Source organism: Lepidochelys kempii, chromosome 11 (assembly GCF_965140265.1).
Source record: "Lepidochelys kempii isolate rLepKem1 chromosome 11, rLepKem1.hap2, whole genome shotgun sequence".
NCBI classification, from domain to species: domain Eukaryota; kingdom Metazoa; phylum Chordata; order Testudines; family Cheloniidae; genus Lepidochelys; species Lepidochelys kempii.
This window is the reverse complement of record NC_133266.1, coordinates 17059477-17085156: the sequence shown is the minus strand read 5'-3', so window position 1 is coordinate 17085156 and position 25680 is coordinate 17059477. Positions and strand designations below refer to the sequence as shown.

General features: G+C 39.8%; 1 protein-coding gene across 22 annotated transcripts in view; it reads left to right on the top strand.

Annotated features, from left to right (window-relative positions):
* Nucleotides 1-25680, top strand: part of NCKAP5 (NCK associated protein 5) — a 624519-nt gene that overhangs the window by 558985 nt on the left and 39854 nt on the right. For 19 of the 22 annotated variants that reach the window (XR_012154214.1, XM_073305277.1, XM_073305278.1 and 16 more), the window contains 2 exons: nt 21213-21527; nt 24918-25057. Coding sequence is in view for 21 of the 22 variants with exons in the window: in XM_073305277.1 (XP_073161378.1) it covers nt 21213-21527; nt 24918-25057 (455 nt within the window). In the remaining variant the exon portion in view is untranslated. Of the gene's footprint in view, nt 1-8019; nt 8766-16073; nt 16359-21120; nt 21528-24917; nt 25058-25680 lie in introns of those variants that run through there. The other 3 variants (XM_073305294.1, XM_073305295.1, XM_073305296.1) reach the window with 3 other exon arrangements.

The window sequence follows — 25680 nt, the reverse complement described above, 5'->3', positions numbered from 1 at the left end:
CCCAGCCAGTGTTTCACCCTAGCTGAGATTTGGGGGGCGTGTCATAAATATAAAGGGAAGGGTAAACCCCTTTGAAATCCCTCCTGGCCAGGGGAAAGCTCCTCCCACCTGTAAAGGGTTAAGAAGCTAAAGGTAACCTCGCTGGCACCTGACCAAAATGACCAATGAGGAGACAAGATACTTTCAAAAGCTGGGAGGAGGGAGAGAAACAAAGGGTCTGTGTCTGTCTGTAGTCGTCTTGGCCGGGGACAGAACAGGAATGGAGTCTTAAAACTTTTAGTAAGTAATCTAGCTAGGTATGTGTTAGATTATGATTTCTTTAAATGGCTGAGAAAAGAATTGTGCTGAATAGAATAACTATTTCTGTCTGTGTATCTTTTTTGTAACTTAAGGTTTTGCCTAGAGGGGTTCTCTATGTTTTTGAATCTAATTACCCTGTAAGATATATACCATCCTGATTTTACAGGGGGGATTTCTTTATTTCTATTTACTTCTATTTTTTATTAAAAGTCTTCTTGTAAAACACTGAATGCTTTTTCATTGTTCTCAGATCCAAGGGTTTGGGTTTGTGGTCACCTATGCAATTTGGTGAGGCTTTCTATCCAACATTTCCCAGGAAAGGGGGGGGTGCAAGTGTTGGGAGGATTGTTCATTGTTCTTAAGATCCAAGGGTCTGGGTCTGTAGTCACCTAGGCAAATTGGTGAGGCTTTTTACCAAACCTTGTCCAGGAAGTGGGGTGCAAGGTTTTGGGAAGTATTTTGGGGGGAAGGACGCGTCCAAACAGCTCTTCCCCAGTAACCAGTATTAGTTTGGTGGTGGTAGCGGCCAGTCTAAGGATAACGGGGGTAATATTTTGTACCTTGGGGAAGTTTTGACCTAAGCTGGTAAAGATAAGCTTAGGAGGTTTTTCATGCAGGTCCCCACATCTGTACCCTAGAGTTCAGAGTGGGGGAGGAACCTTGACAGGGGCGTGAGGATCTGGCTGGGGGAGCAGGCTCTGGGATGGGGCTAGAAATGAGTTCAGGGTGCAGGAGGGGGCTCCAGGCTGGGATAGGAGCTTGAGGTGTGTGTGGGGGGGTGAGGGCTCCAGCTGGGGGTACAGGCTCTGGGGTGGGGCTGGGGATGAGGGGCTTTGGCTGAAGGAGGGTACTCAGGGCTGGGATCAAGGCGTTTGGAGGATGGGAGAGGGATCAGGGCTGGAGCAGGGGGTGGGAGCATGGAAGGGGCTCAGGGGTGCAGGCTCCGGGCAGAGCTCACCTCAAGCAGCTCCCGGAAGCAACAGCATGTCCCCCGTGGCTCCTACACGGAGGCACAGCCAGACAGCTCTGCGTGCTGCCCCATCTGCAGGCAGTTCCCGCCAATGAGAGCTGCGGGGGCAATGCTTGGGGCAGAGGCAGCACGTGGAGCCCCCTGGTTGCCCCTAAACATAGGAGTTGGACGGGGGACATGCTGCTGCTTCTGGGAGCCATGTGGAGCTGAAGCACACATATGTGGAGTGGCTCCTAACTCGGCTCCCCGGCTGGGGCACGGGAGCAGGGCAAGACCCAGACCCCGCTCCTCAGCAGGACCTCGAGGGCCAGATTAAATCGGCTGGCGGGCCATAGTTTGCCACCCCTGCCATAGGAGATACCCTGAAAAACCTGGACCACACCTGTAGGGAAGGGGGCTATGTCGTACCCCACAGGTCTCAAACCTGAGCCAATGAGGCTTATGGGAGCAGTCATGCTCCAACCCTCCACCAGGAAGACCGCTGACAATTGCTTACCTGGGACCAATGACACCCAGACCCAGTGTGAGGCTCCACCAATGAGGTCCAACTGGCAGAGTCCCAGATCAGCAGATTGGCCCGCTGGCCCTATTTAAGCCAGCAGCAAGAACAGGAAAGTGTTTGAACCACTGGCCTCTATGCTTCTCTGGACTTGTATGCTTTGCGCTTCCTGCTGCTGCTCCCCTGGCTTGGTTTCCTGGCATCCCAACTCCATGTGACTCCTGGCATCTATCTTGTGGTGTTGATCTCCAGTTGTCTCTTGCCTCTGACCTCCTGGTATACTGACCCAGCTGACTCTTGACCCCTGTCTCATGACTGTGGACTCTGGCTCAGACTACTAGGGCTGGCTGCTCATGAGATGGCAATGACAAAGAAGACCAGTTAACAGTCTTCCAATATGCTAATGGCTGTTATAAAGAGGATGGTGATCAATTGTTCACTGTGCCCATAGAAGTTAAGAACAAGAACTAATGGAACTAATGCAGCAGGAAAGATTTAGGTGTGATATAGGTAGAAAGTTTTTTCCTGATAAGGGTAGTTAAGTTCTGGACTAGGCTTCCAAGGGAGTTTGTGGAATCCCTGTCATTGGCGGTTTGTAAGAACAGATTGAAACAAACACCTGTTAGGGATGGCCTATGTTTACTTGGTCCTACCTCAGCACAGAGGGCTACACTTGATGCCGTCTTGAGATCCCTTCTGGCCCTACATTTCTATGAGTCTGAGAATTTGTTTTATTTTTTTCCATATAAACTGAAGGTTATGTGAAGGCACTGCAGCTGGGAAGTGTTATTCCCAGTGTGGGGAGAGAGATACATGCTAGCTCTATTTGAGCAAGTTTCAGAGTAGCAGCCATGTTAGTCTGTATTCGCAAAAAGAAAAGGAGGACTTGTGGCACCTTAGAGACTAACCAATTTATTTGCGCATGAGCTTTCGTGAGCTACAGCTCACTTCATCGGATGCAAGTGAGCTAAAACTAGCTGTGCGGCTGCAGCAGCTCATGCTAGACACCCAAGTCTGTACCCTAGAGGCTGCCAGTGTTCCACTGTGGCTACACTGCTATTTTTAACAAGCTAGCTTGAGCAGATGTAGGATGTATCCATCTACCCATGCTGGAAATCAAACTTCCCAGTTGCAGCGAAGATACACCTTATATGTAAATAAGCTGCTGACGGTATATAGGCGGCATGGGACTCCGTCTCAAGGCACTCCTGAACGGGAAGCCTGGCTCTGCCTCAGTTTCATGGTATAGCCATGAGTAAGCCACTTAAATTATCTGGGTGACATCGGCACCCCTGCTCTGGTCCTTCAGTGCTGGGTAAAAGCACCAGAGCAGCATAAAGGGGCTCTAAAAAACCCAGATCTGCCCCAGGGGAGGATTTTCTCAATACAGGCACTGTGGTGGTCAATGGTAAGGCAGCCTTCTGAGGACCTCTTCATAGGCTCTGGTATAGGGGGTATGTCAAGAGTGACAGAGGGCTTGTCTGTATGTGGTGCTGTGGAGATTCCAGGCAGCACTGCAGTGATTCCAAGCCAATCCTGCATTTCATAGAGCACTCCTGGGAATCTGTCGTAAATGAGGCTCCTGACACAGCTGAGGATCCAGGTGTGCAAAGGTGGCTTAAAGCCACCTTAGCACCTCCTCCCCTTGGGCTGAGAGTTCTGGCACAGAATCTACCCTCTGTCTGTTCCCTGTTGTTAAAATGTACAGACCTTTCTTTCAGGGTTTGTTGTGAGGCTTCATCACTTAATGTCATAGAGGTCTTAGAAGATGCACGGCAGTGCACTGTATAGGTGTCATTGTTACATAAAAGATGGAGTACATAGAAGGGCCCTAAGCAATGTTTTTGTTTTTTAGTGTTAGCAAGCTGGCCCCAATTCAGGAAAGAACGTAAACATGCTACGTTTCATTTACTTCGTAGGAATTAAGCCCAACTGAAAGACATGTTCAAACATCCTTCCTGAACAGAGATGCTTTTACCTGAATCAGGCTTTGCTGTGTTTTATGCTCCTCTTATGCTAGTCTGCTCCCATGTTGGTATTTTTGCTGCCAGCACTCAGCATGACTCTCTATGGACACCAGACTCCAGCCGGTCTGCGTTAAATACATTCTATTTCTGACTTTCTCAGCAGTCATTTCAAAACCATAATTTAAAGTTTATTATGGTGAGTTGTTGTGTAGCTACATTGTAATGAACCTGGCATACTGTCATTTTTCTTCTGTGCTCTAACTGAAGGAACTAAAATCTTACAAAACAGAACTGAATGAGTTGAAGAAAAAAGACATTCTTGACTATAGTTGTCAATGTAAAATGCCTAAATTGGTATCAGTTCTGCACAATTAGCTAATATGTAAGTCAGATAGTATTTTACAGCCTTTAAACTTGGCACCATGTAAGACAACTCTGATTCATCATTTTTCAATAATTACATCCTCCTGAATCTGTTAAACAAATAACGTGTAAACTATCAGTTGCTAATGTTTTATTATTAAGCATTTGATCTAAATAGATTTAAAGATATTATAGACTCTTTGGGTTAGCCAAAAAAGAGACGAATGTTAGAACATTTTCTCTTTATATTGCACCTGCATCCAAGGACCATTCAGTGCTTTACATACATTAATTAAGACTCTTAACACTTCTTTTGGGTAGATAAGTATTATTATGCCTATTTTATTAATTGGGTAATTTGCAAGACAGGCATAAGATATAATAAAGCTATGGTCAGTCTGCTGGTGATTAACAGAGCACAGAATAGAATCCAGAACTCTTAGCGCTCAATCCCCTTCTCTAACTAGGAGTTCTTGCGCCTTCTCTTAAGTTAACTAAAGCACAGCACCTCACAAGCCTGCATAATGTAATTGTTTCTGTGTTTTATTTCCAGTGTGCCATTGCTTGGGCTAAATCATTGCGGGACAAAGGCTGCTGTCAAATGAAAGCATACAGTGACTTGAAATCAGTGAGAGCACTGTGTGCAGAGTTTGGGCCCAAGAAATGCTGGTAAAATGAGTTAAAAATCAGTTCATATTAACTGCACTGTAATTAGTTTCAGCACTGTGGATGGCATGCTAAGCAAATTATTGATAGGACAGGGATTAGGATAGTGATCCAAAATGTTTCAGGATTTACTGTTGGAGTTAGACGTTTAGCTGGTCTTTTGAAAGCATAAGATACTACCAGGTGGGATGTATGGGTTTGATATTTGTGTTCAGGGCTTAATTTCCCCAGGTGAGCAGGGGTTTGAAGTGCCACAGAGATAATAGTCAAGCTCTTGGGGAGGCATTATCCTACTACAGCAGTGGCCCTTATTGTTTATGTTGAGTATTTGATCTGAAGTGCAGAACCATGCAAAAATAAAGAAGATAAAAGTTTTGGCGAAAGGCTCAGGTCAGTTTCCTAGATAAATTCATCCAGTGTTAACTGGCAGACTCTAGAGATGTTGATTTGTCAATAATGCAGAGGGGGGAAAAGCTAACAAATGATTGAAAGGGGCTTAAGGAAGTCTCAAAATAGACAGAGGGTCAGGCATCCAAACTGTTAAGTAATATTAAAAATGCATTGTAGACTTAGGTTTTTTGTGACAGAATAAAAATATACTCAGGTCAAGGTTTCTTTTATAGTTCTGCTGTACTATGGTGCTCAATTCCATTAAAGTTCTCGATAATCATCTCTACCTTATAGGAGACACTTTCCTATACCATCGTTTTTTGCTTTCCAAGAACAACCTTGCAGAAAGGTTCTGCAGTTTAATTTAAAGGCAATCTGATCCAAAAAGGAAGGTCTGTTTTTCACATAGCTTTTTTGTAGATTTCCTTATTTTAAAAGAATGTTTGGTTGAATTCAGTGGCATTTTTAATGCTCCTGAAATTTTGGGCTATTGGTCTTTTGCAGCAAGGATTGTATTTATAGGTGTACACCTTTAAGTTTTACACAAAAGAAACAAGACAAGTGATCAAAATTAAATTTCAGTGGGAAACAGGAATGCTCTGGATAGCAAGTTTAACAGATAAATTGATAGCAAATTAGCTAGATGTAAAATACTGTTGACGGTGAATAGGGTTGACTTATAAAGTGAAGTGTCAGCATTAAAAGTTTTTGTTGTGGTATCAAAAATCTACGCATAATATCCTTATCCAAAACTGCATCCAAATATTGTCTGATTCAGTACTTACAATAGCTTTATACACTATATAAAATGAGGGGCAGATGAGTGCTATAAATGAATGCATTAGTTTTTTTACCTACAGTATCCATCTATTTAGGGTATTTATAAGTCACCAATCACCTTGGTATTTAAGTGTTGTATCTCACAGACTTACTTTCTGCTGTAGGACAAAGCTTTGGCTTATTTCTTTGAGCAGATTTCTCCTGATAAATGTGCATTCACATCACCTAAATAGAAAGCCACTTTGGTAAAAATGGCAATCACTGTAAGCTTCACTGAGGTGCAAGGACAAAGTGGTGTGGGGAGACAGTGCCATAACTCCTGACCAGGGTCATCTTAAAAATTCTTAGGTTATCAATCAAATGTGCCTAAGTGCCACAGACAACCTGTGGAACTCTTTGACAGAGGATGTTGTGAAGGCCAAGACTATGACAGGGTTCAAAAAAGAGCTAGATAAGTTCAGGGAGGATAGGTCCATCAATGGCTATTAGCCAGGATGAGCAGGAATGGTGTCCCTAGCCTCTGTTTGCCAGAAGCTGGGACTGGGTGACAGGAGATGGATCACTTGATAATTACCTGTTCTGTTCATTCCGTCTGAAGCACCTGGCATTGGCCACTGTTGGAAGACAGGATCCTGGGCTAGATGGACTTTGGTCTGACCCAGTATAGCTGTTATGTTTTTATGTAATAACCAAATGTTGGCGGTAGGAGGGATCAATTTTCTCCCTCCCTATTCCTCCCATCACCTCCCCTGCCCCAAATTGTCTGTCAAATCCCACCTTCACTCTCATCAAAAGAACCCCAAACCTGCTCTTTACTCTTGATCAGACCATGGGTTTGAGCATACATTTTATGTGGCTCCACAGATATTGTTTCTGCTGCTTCTTTTCAATGTGCCTTTGTTCCAGACGCTAGGTTTCCTTCTGGAATCTAGGCCTTTAAAACAGTCTTACTCTCCAATTCAGTCTCTTGACATTCAAACTGCATCTCTGTAAAGCCTCTATTCAGAACTGCTCCTCCAATGGATCCTTCTTATCCAGCAAGAGAAGCATAAGTCCTCAGATCATTTCTCATCAGCTGCCTCCATCAGTGAACCTAGTTGGTTTCCTGCTCACATTGCCCTGAAACCTAATATATACTGAGCAGGTTCCCAAGAATAGCTCCTGCTCTGCCCATTTTCCCAACTGAGCCCTTTAAGTCACTAGAGGCTGCTTTTTCATGGCTTGTAGGTCTTTAAGTGCCTTCAGCAGTTAGGCAAATTCCCAGAACTCAATATGGATCATTTTGTAGGTAGGCTGGGAGATATGCTTTCCTTTCTAGTGTTATTCCATCCTCATACCTAATGGTACTATCAAGGTCTCTCTGTCATAATTAGTAAATATGCATGAAATTATCCCACTATTCTCTTTTCCTACCAAGCAAATCATTAATTAACATTACAACATTCACCATTTTTAAAAATGCTGCAGCTGGGTAGTTTGTTATGTTGATATTAAGTAAGTTGTAACTGTCTGGTTTCATGTTTTTCCATTCTGAGAATATGAAGATAGACATGATGGAAACAAACTCAATTAATGTGGTCTATGTATTAAGTCTGACACATGTCATGCTGTAATATGCCCATTATGTCTGACATATTTGAGTAAATACATTTACTTTAGAGAGTCCTGAAAAACTGTGGGCAGATTAGGTGAGGGCAATAATGAATTATCAAGATAAAATGAAATCACATAACAAAACAAATGACAGTGAACAAATTGAGGCTGTCCATTTAGTAAAGAAAGGTGATTGAAATTAAAATGTGGTTAGGAATAGGTACAGTCATTCAGAAGTTGTTCAAATTTGGGGAAGATCCTGGGACTCCTCTGCTAAGGTGTGTGTTGGGCTCTAAAGAAATCCTCTCGTCATGAAACCTCCATGCCTGAGAAAGTAACTTATCAATGTCAGTCTTAATTTTTTTCGTCAGTCCATTGATAGAATTTGAGAAGAATCATTTAGCAATCATCTTATCACAGACAGTGGTTGGTTGATTCATTTTACACATGATCAGATAAAGGAATGATATTTGCTTTATCTTCCCTTTCAGCACTCAAGTAAGGCGATTGAATACCTAAAAGTCTCTACAGATGAGAGAGCGCTAGGTTACTGGCTGTAACAACACTGGTAGCATTGAATCAATTTCCAATCTGTTTCTGATGTATTTGGAATCTGTACTCTGAAGGTGTTATGTTTAATGTGAGAAATAGTAAGGGGTCACATGTTCAATGAGTCATTTATATGTGAACAGTGGTACCTGTAGTCATGTACTTATTTGCACACCCAGAATGCAACCTGTTTTCAAAAGCCCTAAGGGCGCACACATGGTTGACAATTAAGCCTTACAAGAACCCAACCATTGTGAGTTTGTACACAGGTTTTAATGCGAGTGCTCGCTGAACTGAGACTTTGTAATGGGGCTACAGCTTATCAGCCACATTTGCAGCCTACTCGGCCACTGTACCTCAGCAGGTTGAGTATTAATAAATGTTAAAAATAAACTATTTACCTCTTGCAACATCAAAGCCTACCAGACCTACATACGTTCTAGATGATGTGGCAGGGTGCCTCATGCTCTCTCAGTCATTTGGCATAGTACGAAAGGGTAGCCCTATGGACTCATGCACAGATTTACAGAAAGGACAGAACTAATTACAGGAAGAAGCCATTCAGACTAGTACCTTCACCTGCTACTATACTACAAAAGCAACTACTGTCCCTGCCAATTCCTTTGCTCTGTGTTCCCCCATGAGAGGGCACTTTTCAAAATCTCTGCACCACTCAGTCTACAGGCACAGAATTTTTTGGCTATGCAGACAGGTGGGGAGCTGTCATGTTCCATATGCTAATAATAACATATGCTAATTATGTGCCAAGCAGCAGTGCAAAATATGCCACGCAAAAGGGATGGGTGTGCAGACAGTTGGTGGATTCCAGTGGTCTCTCTGTAGTTTTTTTCCTCCCTCTCAGATCCATCCCAGAACAGGTTTAATATTATCTCAGTGCCTGTTGCTCTTCATGCCCCCCCCCCACAAGTGTCTTATATTCTCACCCAGCCAGCATTCCCTGTATTTCCCCCTTTCTTCCTGTCTCCAAAATCTCCTTTATCTCCCTCTCTGTCATGCATGTGACCAGTGTACAAGGGATCTCTGCCTATCCATGACTCCCCTGCCCATGTGAGTGTTCCCATCCTTGGGATCAACATGCAATTTGCAGAGCCTTTAGAAAGTGTGTCTGCAGATACTGTGTGCTGCCTAGGCCATTAACTATTGTTTGGTTATTGAGTGTCTTCTGAAAAGTATTTCTGAAGTGATGGTATGAAGGAGTCTGCAATAATGGAATGTAATTTTATGTGTACATTTGAAGATGGTGGAGAATCTTTTATTGTGAATAAGAAACTAGCATGAATTTGTATCTCCTAATTTATGTCAACTTACCTTCTTCACAGTCTGGCAAAGACAAATAATTTATTCCTACTTCAAACGGATAATACACATAACAGCTCATAATTGCCAAGTCTCCTGCAGCAACGCTATGGTATACTGTTTAGCTCTCCTTTCTGTGGAGAATATTAATATCTTGGATCAACATTTCCGTGTTAGTCACAATGATTTGCTGTTCATTTTATTTTTTGTCATTACATTTATCCACCTGGAAGTACTAAATTATGTAATTGGAATGATAGAAAACCTGATGTTTCCTACAGTTATATGCAGGTAATACCCTGATTAGTATTCTGGATACTTAAAATCTACTATTCTTCAGGATTTAAAATACCATTTAAACACATTGGCCCAGAGCCATAGTTCAGAAGTCACTGGAGCTATATTGATTTACATCAGCTTAAGATCTGGCCCGATTTATCCTACTTTATATCATGCATATAGAGAATACAGTACTTATCCCAATTAGTTGGCGTAGTATAAGACATTATTCTCCATATAAATATGATTTCCTTATATTTTAGACTTTTCACTTTAGAGATTATTGCTTTTGGTTAGTACATATTTTGGTTAAAACCACTTGTGGACGGACACATCTTCGTCTCTCTGTATGGAGCTTTGGTCATGCGTTTCCCATTAACGCTACTTCACATGTCTGTAGTGGAGCAGAGGGAATATTACAAAACATTTTCTATTGATGTTTGTTCGGGTTTTTTTCCAATTCACTTCACTTGTGCACACACTGATTTTCTGTTCTGTTTGTACAAATGGTGGAATGGGTTTTAGGAGCATGTATGTTCCTGAAAAACAAATTTTAATCTTGAATGCTGAAATATGCTTGAAGTGCAAAAAATGAATTTCAAATTTTTATTTTTTTATTTTTTATTTTAATATGTAATTCAAAATTCACATTCTTACCAGTTAGTTACATAACTCATTCAAGCCTGTCCAAAGCCTATTGAAATCAGTAGCTGTCTTTTCATTGACTTTAATCAGCATAGCACAATTTCAACAGTAATCTCCACGAGCATGAAATATTCGCTGAAGAAATTCATGCGTCACTTTGAATATTAAATATATCTGAGAATTTCACAATCTGAGGACCATTCATAAACAGAAAAAAAATCAAATTTATTTTTCATTAATTATTTGTCTCTCTCCAGCCTCTAGCAGGCAGAGTGGTACAGTATGCTGTTCCCAACCACTCATGTTAATGATGTTTTTGAAACACCACCTAGCATATATATTACAGACATTTGTTATGGGGAAAACACTTTCTGAAAGAAATCAGTATTCATTGTTTTGGCTTTAGATCATGACAATTTGTCACCAACTGCTGCTTTCTGTTTACACACAGTTAGCTTTCAGATACAGTGATTAGAATATCATCTGGTCTGGAGGAACTGAACTTGTGTGCTGAAATAAGAAAGATTATAGCTCAACTGAAAGTCACCCAGAAAAGTCTGTTAACAGGTTTTCACTACATTAATTGGGAAATAAAGCCATTTAGTTGCACGTGTGTGTGTGTGTGTGTGTATATATATAGTTATTACATTACGGTTAAGTAAAATCACCCTCTGGGCATAACTAATAAATTATTTAAAGCCTCATTTAATATTTATATAGCTTTTATTTTAGCACTGTTTTGTGCTATTAAAAACAAATCGGTGATGTTACTAAAATAAATATAGTACATTCTCTTTTGCATTTGCAATATACAGAGCTTCTTGTGCACATCTTTTATAAATGACTTCATAGTGCCTGAGACAAAATGTATGGACTCAGAGCTCTGTCACTGCTCTTGTCTGTTCACTAGCAGAAAAGTGAAGGAGGCTCTCCTAACGTGAATGAGACCACGCGCCAGTTACACAAGGTTCCTGCAAGAGCATGTTATCAGTGGCTCCCAACCTTTTCAGTCAAGTTTCCTGGTTTATCCTAGACTAAGACTTCAGCAATACCAGTCAGTGAACTCTGACTTCCACCCTCAGTGGTACTAGGGTTGAGACTGAGGTTTGAACTGGTCACAACTGAATGTGAGTAAAACCAGAAAACATTTGCTAGGATTCAGTTCATGGCCTCTATGTCTGTGGCGCTCTGTTTATCTATGTAGATATGGCCCCATCACTATTGTATCTGAGTGCTAAACGTGAATGGCTTTATTCTTACAACTCTCTTGGGAAGTAGGGGAGTATTGATAGTCTCATTTTTAAGATGGAGAACTGAGGCACAAAGGGCAAGATTTTTTTAAGGTGTTTAGGGGCCTAACTCCCATTGAAACCAATGGCACAGAACTCAATGAGAGTTAGGGGCCTAAATAGCTTTAGAAATCTGAGCCAGAGAAATTAAGTCCCAGATTGTAAAGGTATTGAGGCATTGCTCCACTTGGCGTTGCCATGCCTAAGTCTCATTTTCAAAAGTGACTTAGGTTCCTAAGTCTCAGGCTCTTTATAGAACAGATTTTAAAGGTATTTAGGCACCTAAGTATACAGTTAGGTGCCTAGTGGATTTTCAAAAGCACCTAGTGCCCATGTCGCATTGATTTCAATGGAAGTTAGAGGCCCAGGTGCTTTTGAAAGTCCCACTAGGCGCCTATGTGCATCTTTAAGTGACTAAATCCCTTAAAATTCCTGGCCTAAGTGACTAGCCCAAGGTCACATGCAAAGCCTGTGGCTGAGCCCCAATCTCCTGAGTCCCAGTTTAGTACCTACATACGCTGACTATCCTTTCTCAGGCTGCGGTACTACACGTTTGAACTATGGAAGCATCAGGAATAGCCACACTTCTGCATTGCTACAGCAATAATTTATCATTTCTTTTGCTTAACTTGGATTCATCCTGTACATTTGATTTGAGGATTTCACCTTCTCTTCATCTATTATTCATCAGTTGGGAGAGCCTAAGCACACTTGCAAATCATTAATGCTGATTGGCAGGTGAGAATGTACAGCCAAAATTATGTATAGTCAAAAAGGAGGAGTCTGATCCCTTCCAAAACAAACCCATTTCTACCCTGACCCTGTTCACATCCTGTAGGTGCAATTCAATTTTGTTAAAAATTCACAATGAGTCTTACACACAGAGCTAGAATTTTCACCTTACATCAATTAAAGGCCCTACTATTCCTGTTAAGGCATATCAAACTTGTTATCCTAATGTCTAATTTTCTTGGATAAAATGTAAATCTTTTCCCAGTAAATAATTATAACAAATTGGAGGAACAACTAATGTTTTGGGAAAGATAAGGAACAAGTGCAAGTGTCCATAAATAATTTTGTTTTTACAACTTTTGTTCTTAAAAATAATTGACATTGCCCAAAAATGCCCTAGGTAAATCACAAATGAGAATACATGTGATGAAATCCTAACAAAACTTCTGTTGATTTGAATAGGGACAAGGATTTCACCCATGATCCCTGTCCCAAAAAGCTTACAATCTGTCTTGTCATAATGCAGGAAGAGAGATAACAAAATGGGAGAGGGAAGATGGACAGGAATAACAGTATATGGTAAAAGTCAGCATACAATATGGTAGAGCAGAAGATTATTATTATTACTTGCTATCAATATTCCAAATAAATGTGTCTGACTTATTGTTGTAGGCAGAAGTGTGTCTTTGGAGAGGTAGGTGAACAAAGAGAGGGTAGTGGTCTGGTATTTCCACTCAGACTGGAAGTTCCATGGATAGGGGTGTCATGGGAAAGAGCATGCAGATATTTGTGGGAGAATTGTACAGTAAGGGTATTGAAGTTGGATGAAATGCAGAAAGGCAGGAGAAGGGGTGAGACAATAAGAGGCATGGTTGGATAAGTGGGGAAGGACAAATAAGGACCACAACATAGTTTTATAGAAAAATTTTAATTATAATTGGATCTGAACTGCAACCCTGATTTGAGCAACCCTGAGTCTGGGCAAAGCTCATATTTAGATTAATCAGTTTGAAGATACAGGGCCTGATTCTTCTCATGTTCCCTGGTATAAATTAGGAAAAACTCCATTGCAATTAATAGGATTACATCAGTGTAAAACTACTGTAAGTGAGAAGAGAATCATGTTCATACAAATCGTTACCTCTAATTCTCCTCTGATTTTTACCTACAGTAGGCTTAGCTTCTTCAGGTGTGCATATTGGTCATGCTTCTAATCCAGACAGTAAACAACTGATGCATTCATCTTTGACTAATTATATCAAATGGTAGTATAAGCCCAAAAGGAATAATCTGCTTGAAAACTGACATCAGTTTGGCAGAATTATGTACATTTTTTTTGTAGTTACGTTAGCACTGCAGATGAAGAGAAGGATGTGCAAATAAAGAGATCTGTTCTGCCATCTGTAGTTTAAATTCTTCTTGCCAATACCACATGTAGTTTAAAGATGTTTATTAACTGGTAAAGCAGTTTTGCAGAGATCTATTTACACTGGAGATATTATTATGAAAGAAGAAAGAGTGATAATTAATAATCTGGCATGTTTCAAAATACCAAAAAAATTAGTTGTGCTCATATCTGGCTCAAAAGCCACATCATATCATCTGCTGCATATGCCAGTGTAACTTTTAGAGACAGGATGAATTTCTCATGCAAAGAAAGAGCACTTGCAGAATATTTTGGGGGGCTTCATTTTAGTGGTTTGAATATGTCTCCTTCATTTTCAGTGCAGTCATTCACCCCTGTGAAGACAGCCCACACAAGAGTTATGTATCACTTTAAACACTATTTTGAGGGCTAAGTGGTGAGCAGAATGGGTCAAGAATTTTCCATAAACTGTTTTTCAGTGGTAATTTAGGTTTTTAACTAAATGAATTTGATTATGAAAAGTGTCTGCTTTCTGTGAAAAATTTTGGGTTTCTTGTCAAAACATTTCAGCCAAAAACCAAAGGATTTCCACCAAACACTTTTGGGTTTTTGGCCAAAAATTCAAAAATGTCTGTGTGATTTTTTCCCCACTAGTTCTAGTGATGTGTGCCCTCTACTCAAGGGTAAATGTAACCTTTTTTACATAAAGCGAACCATTAATATGAAAGAAATTAAGACCCTGTGGGCCAAGGATAGTTGTGGTTACACTATCCAGGAAGCCAGGTTTAATGAGAGCTCCCTATATACTGTTTGAACACAGATTCTCTATGTCCCTAAAAACATTTTGTTATTTTTTAAGTTTAGATAGCCAATGTGACAATCTACATGACTTGCCATTAAAATTAGCTCTGGTAGCCAGTATAGTATACACTTTTCCTAGTTCTACTACAGTTATAACTGTTAAAGGAATTCTGTGCTTTGAAATAGAAGTAATGTTGTTTGTTTACATTAAGGTAACCAGCAAAAATGTTTGTGTTAACCTTGTGATGCCCTCTGATTCAGAGCTGTTGTGATTAGCAAAGTTTCCAGAAATCCTGACATGTTTGGAGAAGTGGGATTGACTTTTGACCATCCTCTGTCAATCTTAGCACAGGTCAATACAAGACAATGCTTTGATTAGGGCATGCTGGAATCTAAAACTAGAGAGATATAACTCCTTGTCTGCACACATGTCCAGAAACATATATTTTGTTTATCCAGCAAACACACAGACATACACTTACCCTCAAGCACATAAATAGTCCCATTATTTTGAATATGGCTATGTACTTAATTGCTTTGCTGATCAGGGGCTCATTCATTTTATTTCAAATGTAAGGCACTCTAAGGATTATTTAATCATTATTATATATGCATGCATGTAAATGCATCCCCAAACTTGGTAATATTTAGAACTTACACTGCTTTATATTTTAAAAACCCTACAAATATTTTTAATTAATTGGAATTAGACTCCTATTTAAGGAATAATTGAGATCTGTTCAGATTATTGGCTAACTCCTCAATAAACCAAACATCTGGTAAGAATTTATGAGTGGAAAGTGAGTCTTTGATCCACTATTTTCACAAATCAGATGTTTTGGAAAGCTCTACCAAGAATCCAGAAGAAGAGAATACATTGCCAATGCCTTTTTTTTTCTGAATAAGAATATTTTTGTAAATTATTGGAGCAGTGCATCTAAGAAGCTGTACTGAAAGGCTATGTCATCACTTCCATTATAAAATCCTATTTTCAGAGATTCACGCCTTCTCTAAGGTTGAACTCTGGTTTGTGGAAGCTCAACCCAAGAGTGCTTCTTTGTACCTAATCTCAAAGTTATGTAGGCCCTGATTTTGCCTCATTACTCACATTAAATAGTACTTTACTTTGCAGGCAGCCTCATTGAAATCAGTACTTGCAGAGTAAGGTACTATTCATATGGATAAGAGTGACAAAGCCAAGCCTTGTGAAGAGGCTCCTCCATGTACATGCTTTATTTATTTTTTTTTTTCATTTAGGAGTCCTTATTTGGGCTAAACTCCCCTATTTACATCAATGTGGTATTTTAACCTGAGAAAGGACAGAAGCATCAGGCACTCTGGGTTTCTTGTTGTACTGTTCATCTTGTCTTCTTTTTTCAAATAATGATTTCCCAAATTGCACATTATCTGAAACCGGAAACAAGAGGTGTCTTATGTAAGAACCTTCTTTTATGTAATGTGATTATTTTAAAACAACCCAGGAATTTGGCCAGTGATGAGTTCTGTGAATGTGTTGCTGGTATTTTAAAGAGAAAAAATCTAATCATTTTAATGTATCCTACACCAGGCCTCATTTCTATACCAGGATGAGGTGTCCTAACAAGATGAAATATTTGTCCATGGTTGCCAACCTACCCTGACTAATCCTTACTTAGGGAGATGCATGGATTCTACCGTCTGATTTTTAAGTAAGCAGTGTACGGGGCATACCATAGGAACACAGGACTTGTCAGACTGGCTCCAACCCGACATCCATCTACTTCAGTAACTTATCTCTGACAGTGACCGGATGCTTCAGAGGAAGTTGAAGGACTCCATAGAAGGTAGATGTGGGATAATTTGCCCCCATGAAGGTCTCATTTTAATAGCAAGAGATTGGTGTAAATCCTGAAGCATGTTTTATATCCCTTACAAAATTTTTCTATTAACATTAACATTAGAACTCTAGATATTCTTGTTTATCAATATAGTCATCCAGTCCCTCTTTAAATCTTGCTAAGTTTTCAGAGACCTATTTCAGACTATAAAATATGCAGTTGCTTTTTGTCTGCAGAGGTCTCAATGCTGTTACCACAGGACACTAAAGTCCAAGGTTTGTCAGACTACAGTACCATGATGTCTACCTTACCAGACTAGGGGAATCCAGACCAGACTGGATGATCATCTTATCTATGAAAATGTGGAAGTTAGACTGAAATTCCTACACATGCATAACTGTTCAGTCAATTCTTAGATCAGAGAGCATAATGGCCAATGCCTTATGTAGAAGTAACAGCTTGTGGGAGGAAGCCTCGCTAAACCCAGAGGTATTCCTCAAGTTGTGCCATCCATAGGGAAATATGGAGATAGTATTGTTTGCTGCCTGTCACAAGGTGTCAGAAGGTCCCCTTCTGGAGTGAGGAGGTTTGTGATCTCCTGTAAATGTCTCAAAGTCATGGGCCTATTTCTGTTTTCAGTTTGGAAGAATGCATCTGCACAGGAGTTATAGTGACTTTTGTTTTGTAGGCAGAATCAACTCCAGGCAAAGGAAAAATTCTTTCGGTATTTCAGAGACTGATTCTTGACTATTTGGTCAGTAGTATGGCAGATGGTAAGTCTGTGATCACTATAACAAAGTCATGCCTGTGGAATAGTGCCTCTCTTCCCTGAGGCAAAAAATACAAATAAAACAAACCACCACCGCCTCCCTGGCAAGTATGCCAAATTCCTTAGAGGGGAAGACTCCCTAACCATAGCAATTAAGCTCAAATATGACTCCTTTTGGCACATGAATGTTCTGCTGAGTCATTTTATATCTTTGAGTTTGATTATGTAACCTTACACATACTGACCAGCACTTAGTAATGCAAGTAGTCCAACTGAAACCCCAGTACAGGGCTAAGAGAACCTAAAGGAGTCATATTTGTGCTTAAGCAGTTTGGCTTGGGAGCCATCCCTGATGAGTGTTCCACATACTTTGATTTGGCAGTTGCCTCATAGAAGTTAAAATCCAGCACACAGGAATACTTAATACTCATTCACTTAATAATGCAAATCATTCTTCGGGAAAAAACCCACACATCTATGAACAATAGTTTATTTGTATTAATAAAATAAGCTTTCAGGTATAAAGCAGTAATGCACATTGAAAAGTTAGCACACTACATAGGAAGTTGTGATGTTCATTGTGTTTAGATCTAGGGACAGATTATAGCTTGTTGAGTTCACATCTTTTTGGAAAATCTTGCCACCAGTGTCACAGTGGGAGCTTCTGAATACTGAGCCCTTTTGAAAACCAAGATCCTGTGGTGGGTGCTCTGCACTAAAAACCTGGCACTGAGCTCCTTTGAAAATCTGTTTTACAACATAGCATCTTTTCCTTTTACAAAGATGGTTAGCCAGATACAGCATTCTACAGAAGATTTTATTTTGGTTAAAAGTATTTGTTTATTAAGTGAGACTTACTTTGTGCTCCCAGGTCACTCTCTCATCTAATCAATTATTTTAGAAACAGTTGGGGACTTCCACTTTTCAAGAATCTTTTTTGGCAATCAGCACAGTCCTTACTAGTCATTTATCTTGATTATGAGCTCTATCTTTCATGGATGTTAGATTTCCTAGGATTTGTAAAGATGAGTCATGAGGAAGAGGGATTCTCTGGCACGAGTTGTGTTCTTTCTTGAAGCTATTCCAAAAAGAGTTGATAGTCTTTCACTTCCAATTTTCCTGTGTTGAAGGCCACTGCTACTTTCTTGCATGATCAGCATCCGTTGTTTGATTTGAGTCAAGTACCAGACATCGGTGTGTTGTAATTAGGAAGGACTGACTGTTGTTTCTAATATAGAATATTTTTAAAACAACGTGATGGAAAAGAATGGCTGTAAATGGAAAAGACGTTACAAGATGTGTGCTTGATCTTACAAGCTCTTCTTTTGCAGAATTCCCAATGAAATTGGAATGCAGGATCAGGCCCGATAATAACACTGCAGACCATAAAAGGCATGCTGTTAAGATATTTAGGGTCCAAAATATGGTCTTCTTTTTATCCCTCCTAGTTTATCCCATGTCTTTGCTGAAGCCCTGGAATTCTTTCCATTGTTATCTGATCTATACCTCTCCAAACTAAGATGCCTACATTAGTCACCATCCTTCCAGCTAAGTAGAAATTAATGGAAATCGCTTCTTCACTCCTGTTTTTCTTTAGTTGGTAGGAGACCTGTCAGTAAATGATGTCTGCTTATTATCCATGGGGTTTCTAACCCCTGCTAGTCCATGTAGCATGTTACCAGGATTGACTCATTGAATGTAACTTACCTGAACACTGTTACAATCTGATAGGAACAGTCCACAGAATTCTAAGTAGCTATGTTATTGTGGCTTTAAAAAAAAAACAGAGCAATTAAAACTAAAAAAGAGGGAGGATGGATCAATTGTTAAGGCTCTTGCCTGCCTTGTCACAGGCTTCCTGTTTGATTCTGGGCAAGTCACTAAGGCCTGGTCTGCACTAGGAAAAGAGGTCAGTATAACTACGTTGCAGATGGGTGTGAAAGATCCACACCCCTGAACAATGCAGTTAAAACGACCTAACCCCAGTGTTGACAGTGCTAGGTCGACAGGATAATTCTCGCTTCAACCTAGCTACCTCCTTTCAGAGGGGTGGAGTACCTACACCAATGGGAAAACCCCTTCAGTCTGCATATATAGCATCTTCACCGAAGGACTACAGAGGTGTAGCTACTCCGCTGTAGCATTTTAAGTGTAGACAAGTCCTAAGTCTCTCTCTGTGCCTCAAATCCCCATCTGTAAAGTGCGGATAATGATACTTCCTTTCTTCACAGTGGTGTTCTGAGGGTAAATGCATTCAAGACTGTGATGCACTCATATACTACAGTAATTAGCGGGCATATAAGTACCTGAGACAGATAGATAAAACTACTACTTCTCTGACAAGAAACTGAAAAAATAAATAGCCACCTAACAATTTTTGGGGGAGTGGAGGGGAGGTGAAGATAAGTTCTTATACCAATATCAAGTTAAGATAAAAATAGTAAATGAAAACAGCCATTATTGCAGAAGCAGACAGGCAAAATGTGTAAGGGAGAAATGTTTTCAAATAGTAGAAATGCTGCAGAGGAAAAATAACAGAACATGACTTGACAGAGCACTGCTAACTATGATGGTGTTAAATAGCAAATAGGAATATCATAAAAAGATCAGTATATAGGAGCATAGAAAACAGAGATGGAGAAGATCTATTAAGTCATATTCTCAGGTTTCAGAGTAACAGCCGTGTTAGTCTGTATTCGCAAAAAGAAAAGGAGTACTTGTGGCACCTTAGAGACTAACCAATTTATTAGAGCATAAGCTTTCGTGAGCTACACGAAAGCTTATGCTCTAATAAATTGGTTAGTCTCTAAGGTGCCACAAGTACTCCTTTTCTTTTTAAGTCATATTCTGTGTGTCCTACCAGAGCACAATTGCTTGCTACCATATACTCTCAAGTCCCTTTTCCAGTATTGGTTTTAAATTGCTCAAGCAATGGGACTTCCACCACTTCTTTGGGGAGTATCTGCAACAGCCTGATAGATCTTGCTGTCAGAATATGTTTCCAGATATTTAACCTAAATTTTGCTTAGTTTCAAGCCATTAGTCCTAAAGCTTCCTCCTCGGTATTTACGCTCTTAAAATATAGGTCAATTGCCATAATACCCTCTCAGGATTGTTTGGCCAAGCTAGGTATGTCAGAGGGGAAGACTATGTGAGTGAATAGAGAGGGAGGGGATAGGATTATGCAGCTGCATCCCATCCACCACGTAGGGGAGCCACAGTTGCATCCCTTATCTCCACTCCATGACTGCTATGGTGGAGCCGAACACCACTCATTTGAGAAGACACAGGGGGAGGGATTTAGTGTGAGGCTTTGAGTCATGTCCCCCTGTCAGGAATTTACCAACTAAAACACTTGCTTCCCTGATCAGCAGTAACTGCTCCTCTGCAATTTGAATAAACAGTGCATAGGGCATGTGTGACTAGATAACATCAGCTGAGCCAAAGTGTAAGAAGGCAGGGATGTGAGCTGTCTTGTCATTGCTATGGGAGGCCTGTGGGGGAACCCTCAGAGGCTGATATCTCCAGGTAACCCTGTAGATCTTGGTCATCTGCAAGAATTGGTGGTATGACTTCTGGCAGTGGCACATTAGCACCCCTTTCCTTCCTCGCGGAAGAACAAGCTCCTGTTGTACATGTTGCACATGGGAAGGAGAGCACGGCACTCTTAATTCTTTTACTTTTTCCTGTAAGCCTACCCCCAGCCCTTAATCATGTTAATGGTCTTCTCTGAATTCTCTCCAAACTGTTAAAATATAATGTAGCTCAAAGAAATTCGTATCAACCATTAAGAGCAGTAATTAGTTTCTAGTACATGCCTTTTTAGCCATTGTCATAACAAGAGTTTAAGTCATGCAACTTAGAATGTCTTGTCTTTTATCTTTTTGTTGTGGTTTACTGTATTTGAATGTGATGTTTTGTTGTGTTTAATGAAAAAGATGTTTCACGTGAAATATTAGAAGTTGCAATTGCAATTGACACTTGCTAAATGTGAAATGTTTTTCTTTCCTTAAAACCTTCCTTTCAAGGTACCCTCTTTCCCCATAGACCCTTTCACTGTCTTTAAATACTAGTGATTCCTTTAGCTCCACTCCCATCACACAATCTTCCTGTATCTCAGAGTCTTGCTGCCAGATGAGAACATTGGACAGTGGGATAGGAACCTTCCCTCTCCCAGACTCAGGAAACCGGTCAACTGGACGATATGTTTCTAAGCAAGAATCAAGTTTAGAAACTGAAGTCTTCATGTCTCCTGAGCAAGCCCTTCCTTCACCTCCTTCAATAAAAGCCAAAACTCTTGAGCGAGAAGTGCCTTCAACAGCTAAGAGCCCAGAATCTGTGGAAAGCATGATTAGTCATTCAACATCTGATCCTGCCATGACTGCCAAAGTTGTACAACCTTTTCAAAGTCGCCTTCCAAAACCAGTCTCCTCAGGTAAAGTGCCAATTACACTGGAAATTAGATTCTTTCTGCCCTAATGTCTGTTTCCATTAACAGAAGCCCTGTAATAATGACGTTAGATAACGAGAACGCTAAGCATGTAGCAGAAAAGATTCCTTATGTGAATATATAAGGTTATCAAGTTGGTGACGTGAGTCAAATGGAAATTTGGTTGCTCATAATGCATATCTGTATCTCAAAAAAATTGTGCAAAATATTAAATCCATTCCTCAAGAAACAGTATTTGAGAGAAAAGTAGGGCCAGCCCTGAGAAATGCTGAACACTGTTGATTCCCATTGACTTGAATAAGAGTTGCATGTGCTCAGCAACTTTCAGGATCAGGCTCTCAATTTGCTGTCAGTGGCCTTATTGTGATATTAAATGTTAAAATGACATATTCATAAACACTTGCTTTCAGAACTGAACTTGGAATACAAAGTAATTTGGACTCGGTGCATAAATTCTATACCAATGAATATTTTGCCTCAACTGTAAACATAAGTCTTTTGATATGTTACTGCACTGTACAAATGTACTTATAGACAGTAGTAAAAAACACTTATTTTGATGGATCAGCAGAATGTGCATTAACTATCACATATGAAACAAGAGCTCACAAAGGAATGAAAGACGTATGCTAAGGCCCCAATCCAGCAAACACACACATGAGTATCTTTATATATACAAACTGAATTGAATATAGTCCCACTGAGTTCAATGGGACTGCCAGTGTGTAAAGGTATGTGTGTATATGCGTGTTTGCAGGCTTGTGGCCTAAAAGTACAAGTGCCAGTAAAAAAAAAAAAGGATGTTAATTGCACCACAGCATTTATCTTTATCATGGAGTAATTTCTGTACTTAAAATGGGAAATATTGCAAATCACACAATAAATTAAACTGATTTGGGTGGTGTACAAATTTTAATTGTTCCTACTTCAATATTATGTATTCTTTGTATTATGGGAATGCCCCAAAGCCCCTATTAGGATTGGTGGTCTTTGCTGTTAAAAACTGTGCACTTAGATCCACAAAGGGCAGACAGACATCTAATGTTTAGGCTCCTTGATGCACAGTGGAATCCACAGCCCTGAGTTGGAGACCCAGGCTCACTGTACAATGCTTGAGTAGAGTTAGGTGCCTAAGAATGGGAGTCACTGAGCAGGGAACTGCCTAAGCTAGTGCCAAGGACAGGGGTGTGGCCTGAGCTCCACCTCTCCAACGGAGTCCGCCACCTCCCTCCACTTGGGATTCACAGCCATGAAACCTCTTCTGGCACCTAAATCAGCTCAGCCCTTTCTCTCAAAAAAAATGGGGGCAGCTATTCCACCCCTTGTATAGCTTATAGCCCAATGGGAGATGCAGCTTCAAATCTGTCCTGCCCGATTTGGAGAAAGGACTTGAATCCAGGTCTCCCACTTCTTATGTGACTATCCTAACCACTGGGCTACATAGTATTCTGGTTGCAGCTTTAAATCTCTCCTGTTGAAGCTGTTCCACTTTGTATGAAATTTTTAAATATTCATTGGGCCAGAGAGAGTGAGTGTGAGAGAGTGACTCTGTAGCCCAGTGGTTAGTGCACTCACCTGGGATGTGGGAGAGTCTGGGCCAAGCCCCTATTCCAATGACCACATCCCAGGTAAGTGCTTTAGCCACTAGGGCTACACTACCACTTTCTTCTGTGTTAGTAGGTATCCTCTGAGAATGCCCACTTGATCGGGCTCTGAAGGTGAGCTAGGCGGGGGAACATCTAGTTTGAGGATCCCACTGCAGTTTAAGTAGGAGCTAGCTGAGGGTGTCAGGACTTAGGCAGCTTTGTGCATGCTCACCAGCAGAAGTGTAGGTGCCATGGGGTCTTTCCAGTGGAAATGTGGGCTTCTACATGGTTAGGTAGCCTTTGAGCAGCAGCATTGAGGGATCTACATTTTGGGTTTAGGTGCCCAAAGTGACAATTAAATGTTTAAATCCCTTTGTGGATCTAGCCTTAGATTAACACATATAAACACATACTAAGAGACAGTCCCTGCCCCAAAGAGTTTACTTTCTAAAAAGAGAGCTATTAAAAAACCAGCAAAAAATCTACAGGCTGAAACTTTTTTGCTAACACTTTGTCAAGGTAGAATATTTATTGCAACTAAAAAAATGACACTGATTTATTTAACTTGCATGACTCTGTACCACATTGCCCTCATACAAGAAATCCCATGTAATGGGATTTAGAGCTAGACATCAGGTTTAAATTTAGGGTAAGGCCACCAAAGTATGTTTTGCCAAATTGCTGTTATTTAAATTGAACCTAAGACTGGTGTTTCATCAGAATGTATATGAGAAGGTTTTTAATTAAACATATTGGAATGTGGTTGATTTACCCATATTCCCAGTACAGTATATTAGAGTACAAACACATATTGTGGCCTTTATTGCAAACTCCCCTGCAGGTTTTGAATCAAAACTAAATAAAATATATATTAATACATATTATTTTCAAAAGAAATGTATTGTTAATTAATGGCACAGCTAAGAGATTCAGAAGAGAGATCTTAGTTATAGATTATATGCTACATGCTTGAATAGCCACATGTGTGACCTCAATTCAGCAGTGTGCTATAGAGTAGACTCCATGATTAAACACTGTCATTATAACAAATTGAATAGAAACTGCAAGCATTGAATTGCTTCATAAGAAGTTGGTAGCAGTAAGATTGCACTGATTTTAATCGTAATATTCACTGCACCAATCTTGTAAGGTTTGTATCTTAATTAAATTGTCATGAAGAGATGCAAAAAAAGTAGAATACATCAGATTGTGAGGTCAACTCATTCTTTCCTGGAATATTTTCATCTGACCCTTCTTCTTTACCCTACTTCACCAAAAACACAACTTTCATTTTATTCTACAAAGCACTGTTTATTTTCTTAGATTTTGGTTTTACATAACATACATGTAGTAAATAAATAGAACTATTTGATCTAAAACATTTCTGGAGTAAGATATAATTTCCTATTTATGTCTTTGTCAACAAACTGAGTTTGCTATGTTTCTCTCCACCAGAATATAAAATAACAGTACAGCTTTTCTAACTGCTTCCTAAAAATCATTTTTAACCTTTTGTTTCTCATTTGCAAAGAGTTTACATTTTAAGAGTCAAAGACTGATTTTAAATTGTGCCTTGGGAAGTACTTTGGGCAAGATTCTCTCCCCCTTATGTTGAACAGCACCTTACTATACAAGTCGTTCCATTGAAGAATGGGATTCTTTGACGTGAAAAGAAGTATAAGAATCGACCCATAACTGAACACTGGATTACTCCTAAACACAATCAAAAGCTGTTGTTAGTGTAATGATGATGAGATCCATAAATTGCATAATCTCTTTCTGAATTCAGGAATAATTAACCCTCCAAAGCAAAGTGGGCATGAACAAGTTCTGGTGACTTCTGTTTCATTAGAGCATACTGAAAAAAATGTGGAAAACAAGAAGATTCTTCCAGACTGGGGCAGCAAGAAAGCCACTAAAAAAACAAAGGTATAAATTGAAAGAAAAATGCCGGTGGTGTAACTAGGATATATATTTAGTCTAAAGACCATACTTAACTGTAAAGAGTCAAAATTGCTAAATGTCCTAACTTTAATGAAAAGAATAATTAACAATCTAATGCATAATTATTTGTGATTACTGGATAACATTCATTGACAAAAGGTATGTTATTATTTATTAATAATACAGTGCCCACAGGTATGCTTGGTACTTTGTCTCATGCTTTACAGACATTAATTACTTAAATATTATTATCTCCAGGCATTTTATAGATGAGGAAATTGAGTTGCTGTTACCTGATGGTCTTTCTTTACAAGAGATTTGGGATTTTTGTTGTTTTTTCCCTTTGGAGATACAGTTCTTTCCTGATCTAGGTTTTGCTGTTGGTGTGGTATGTGTGAGTGGATGTAATATAATTTTAATGTAAAAGGTAAAATAATCTTCTTTTGGTTTGTGTCATTTTGTTAATCCCTACAATGATCTGTCTCTCTTTCAATCCTTCCGTGAAAACAATGAAAAGGACAAATAGGCAAATGCATACACCTGTGTAAAAGCTACTGTTGATGGTTGGAGGGCTATGAATGATTAGAAGTGCAAGATGAGTCAAGCCC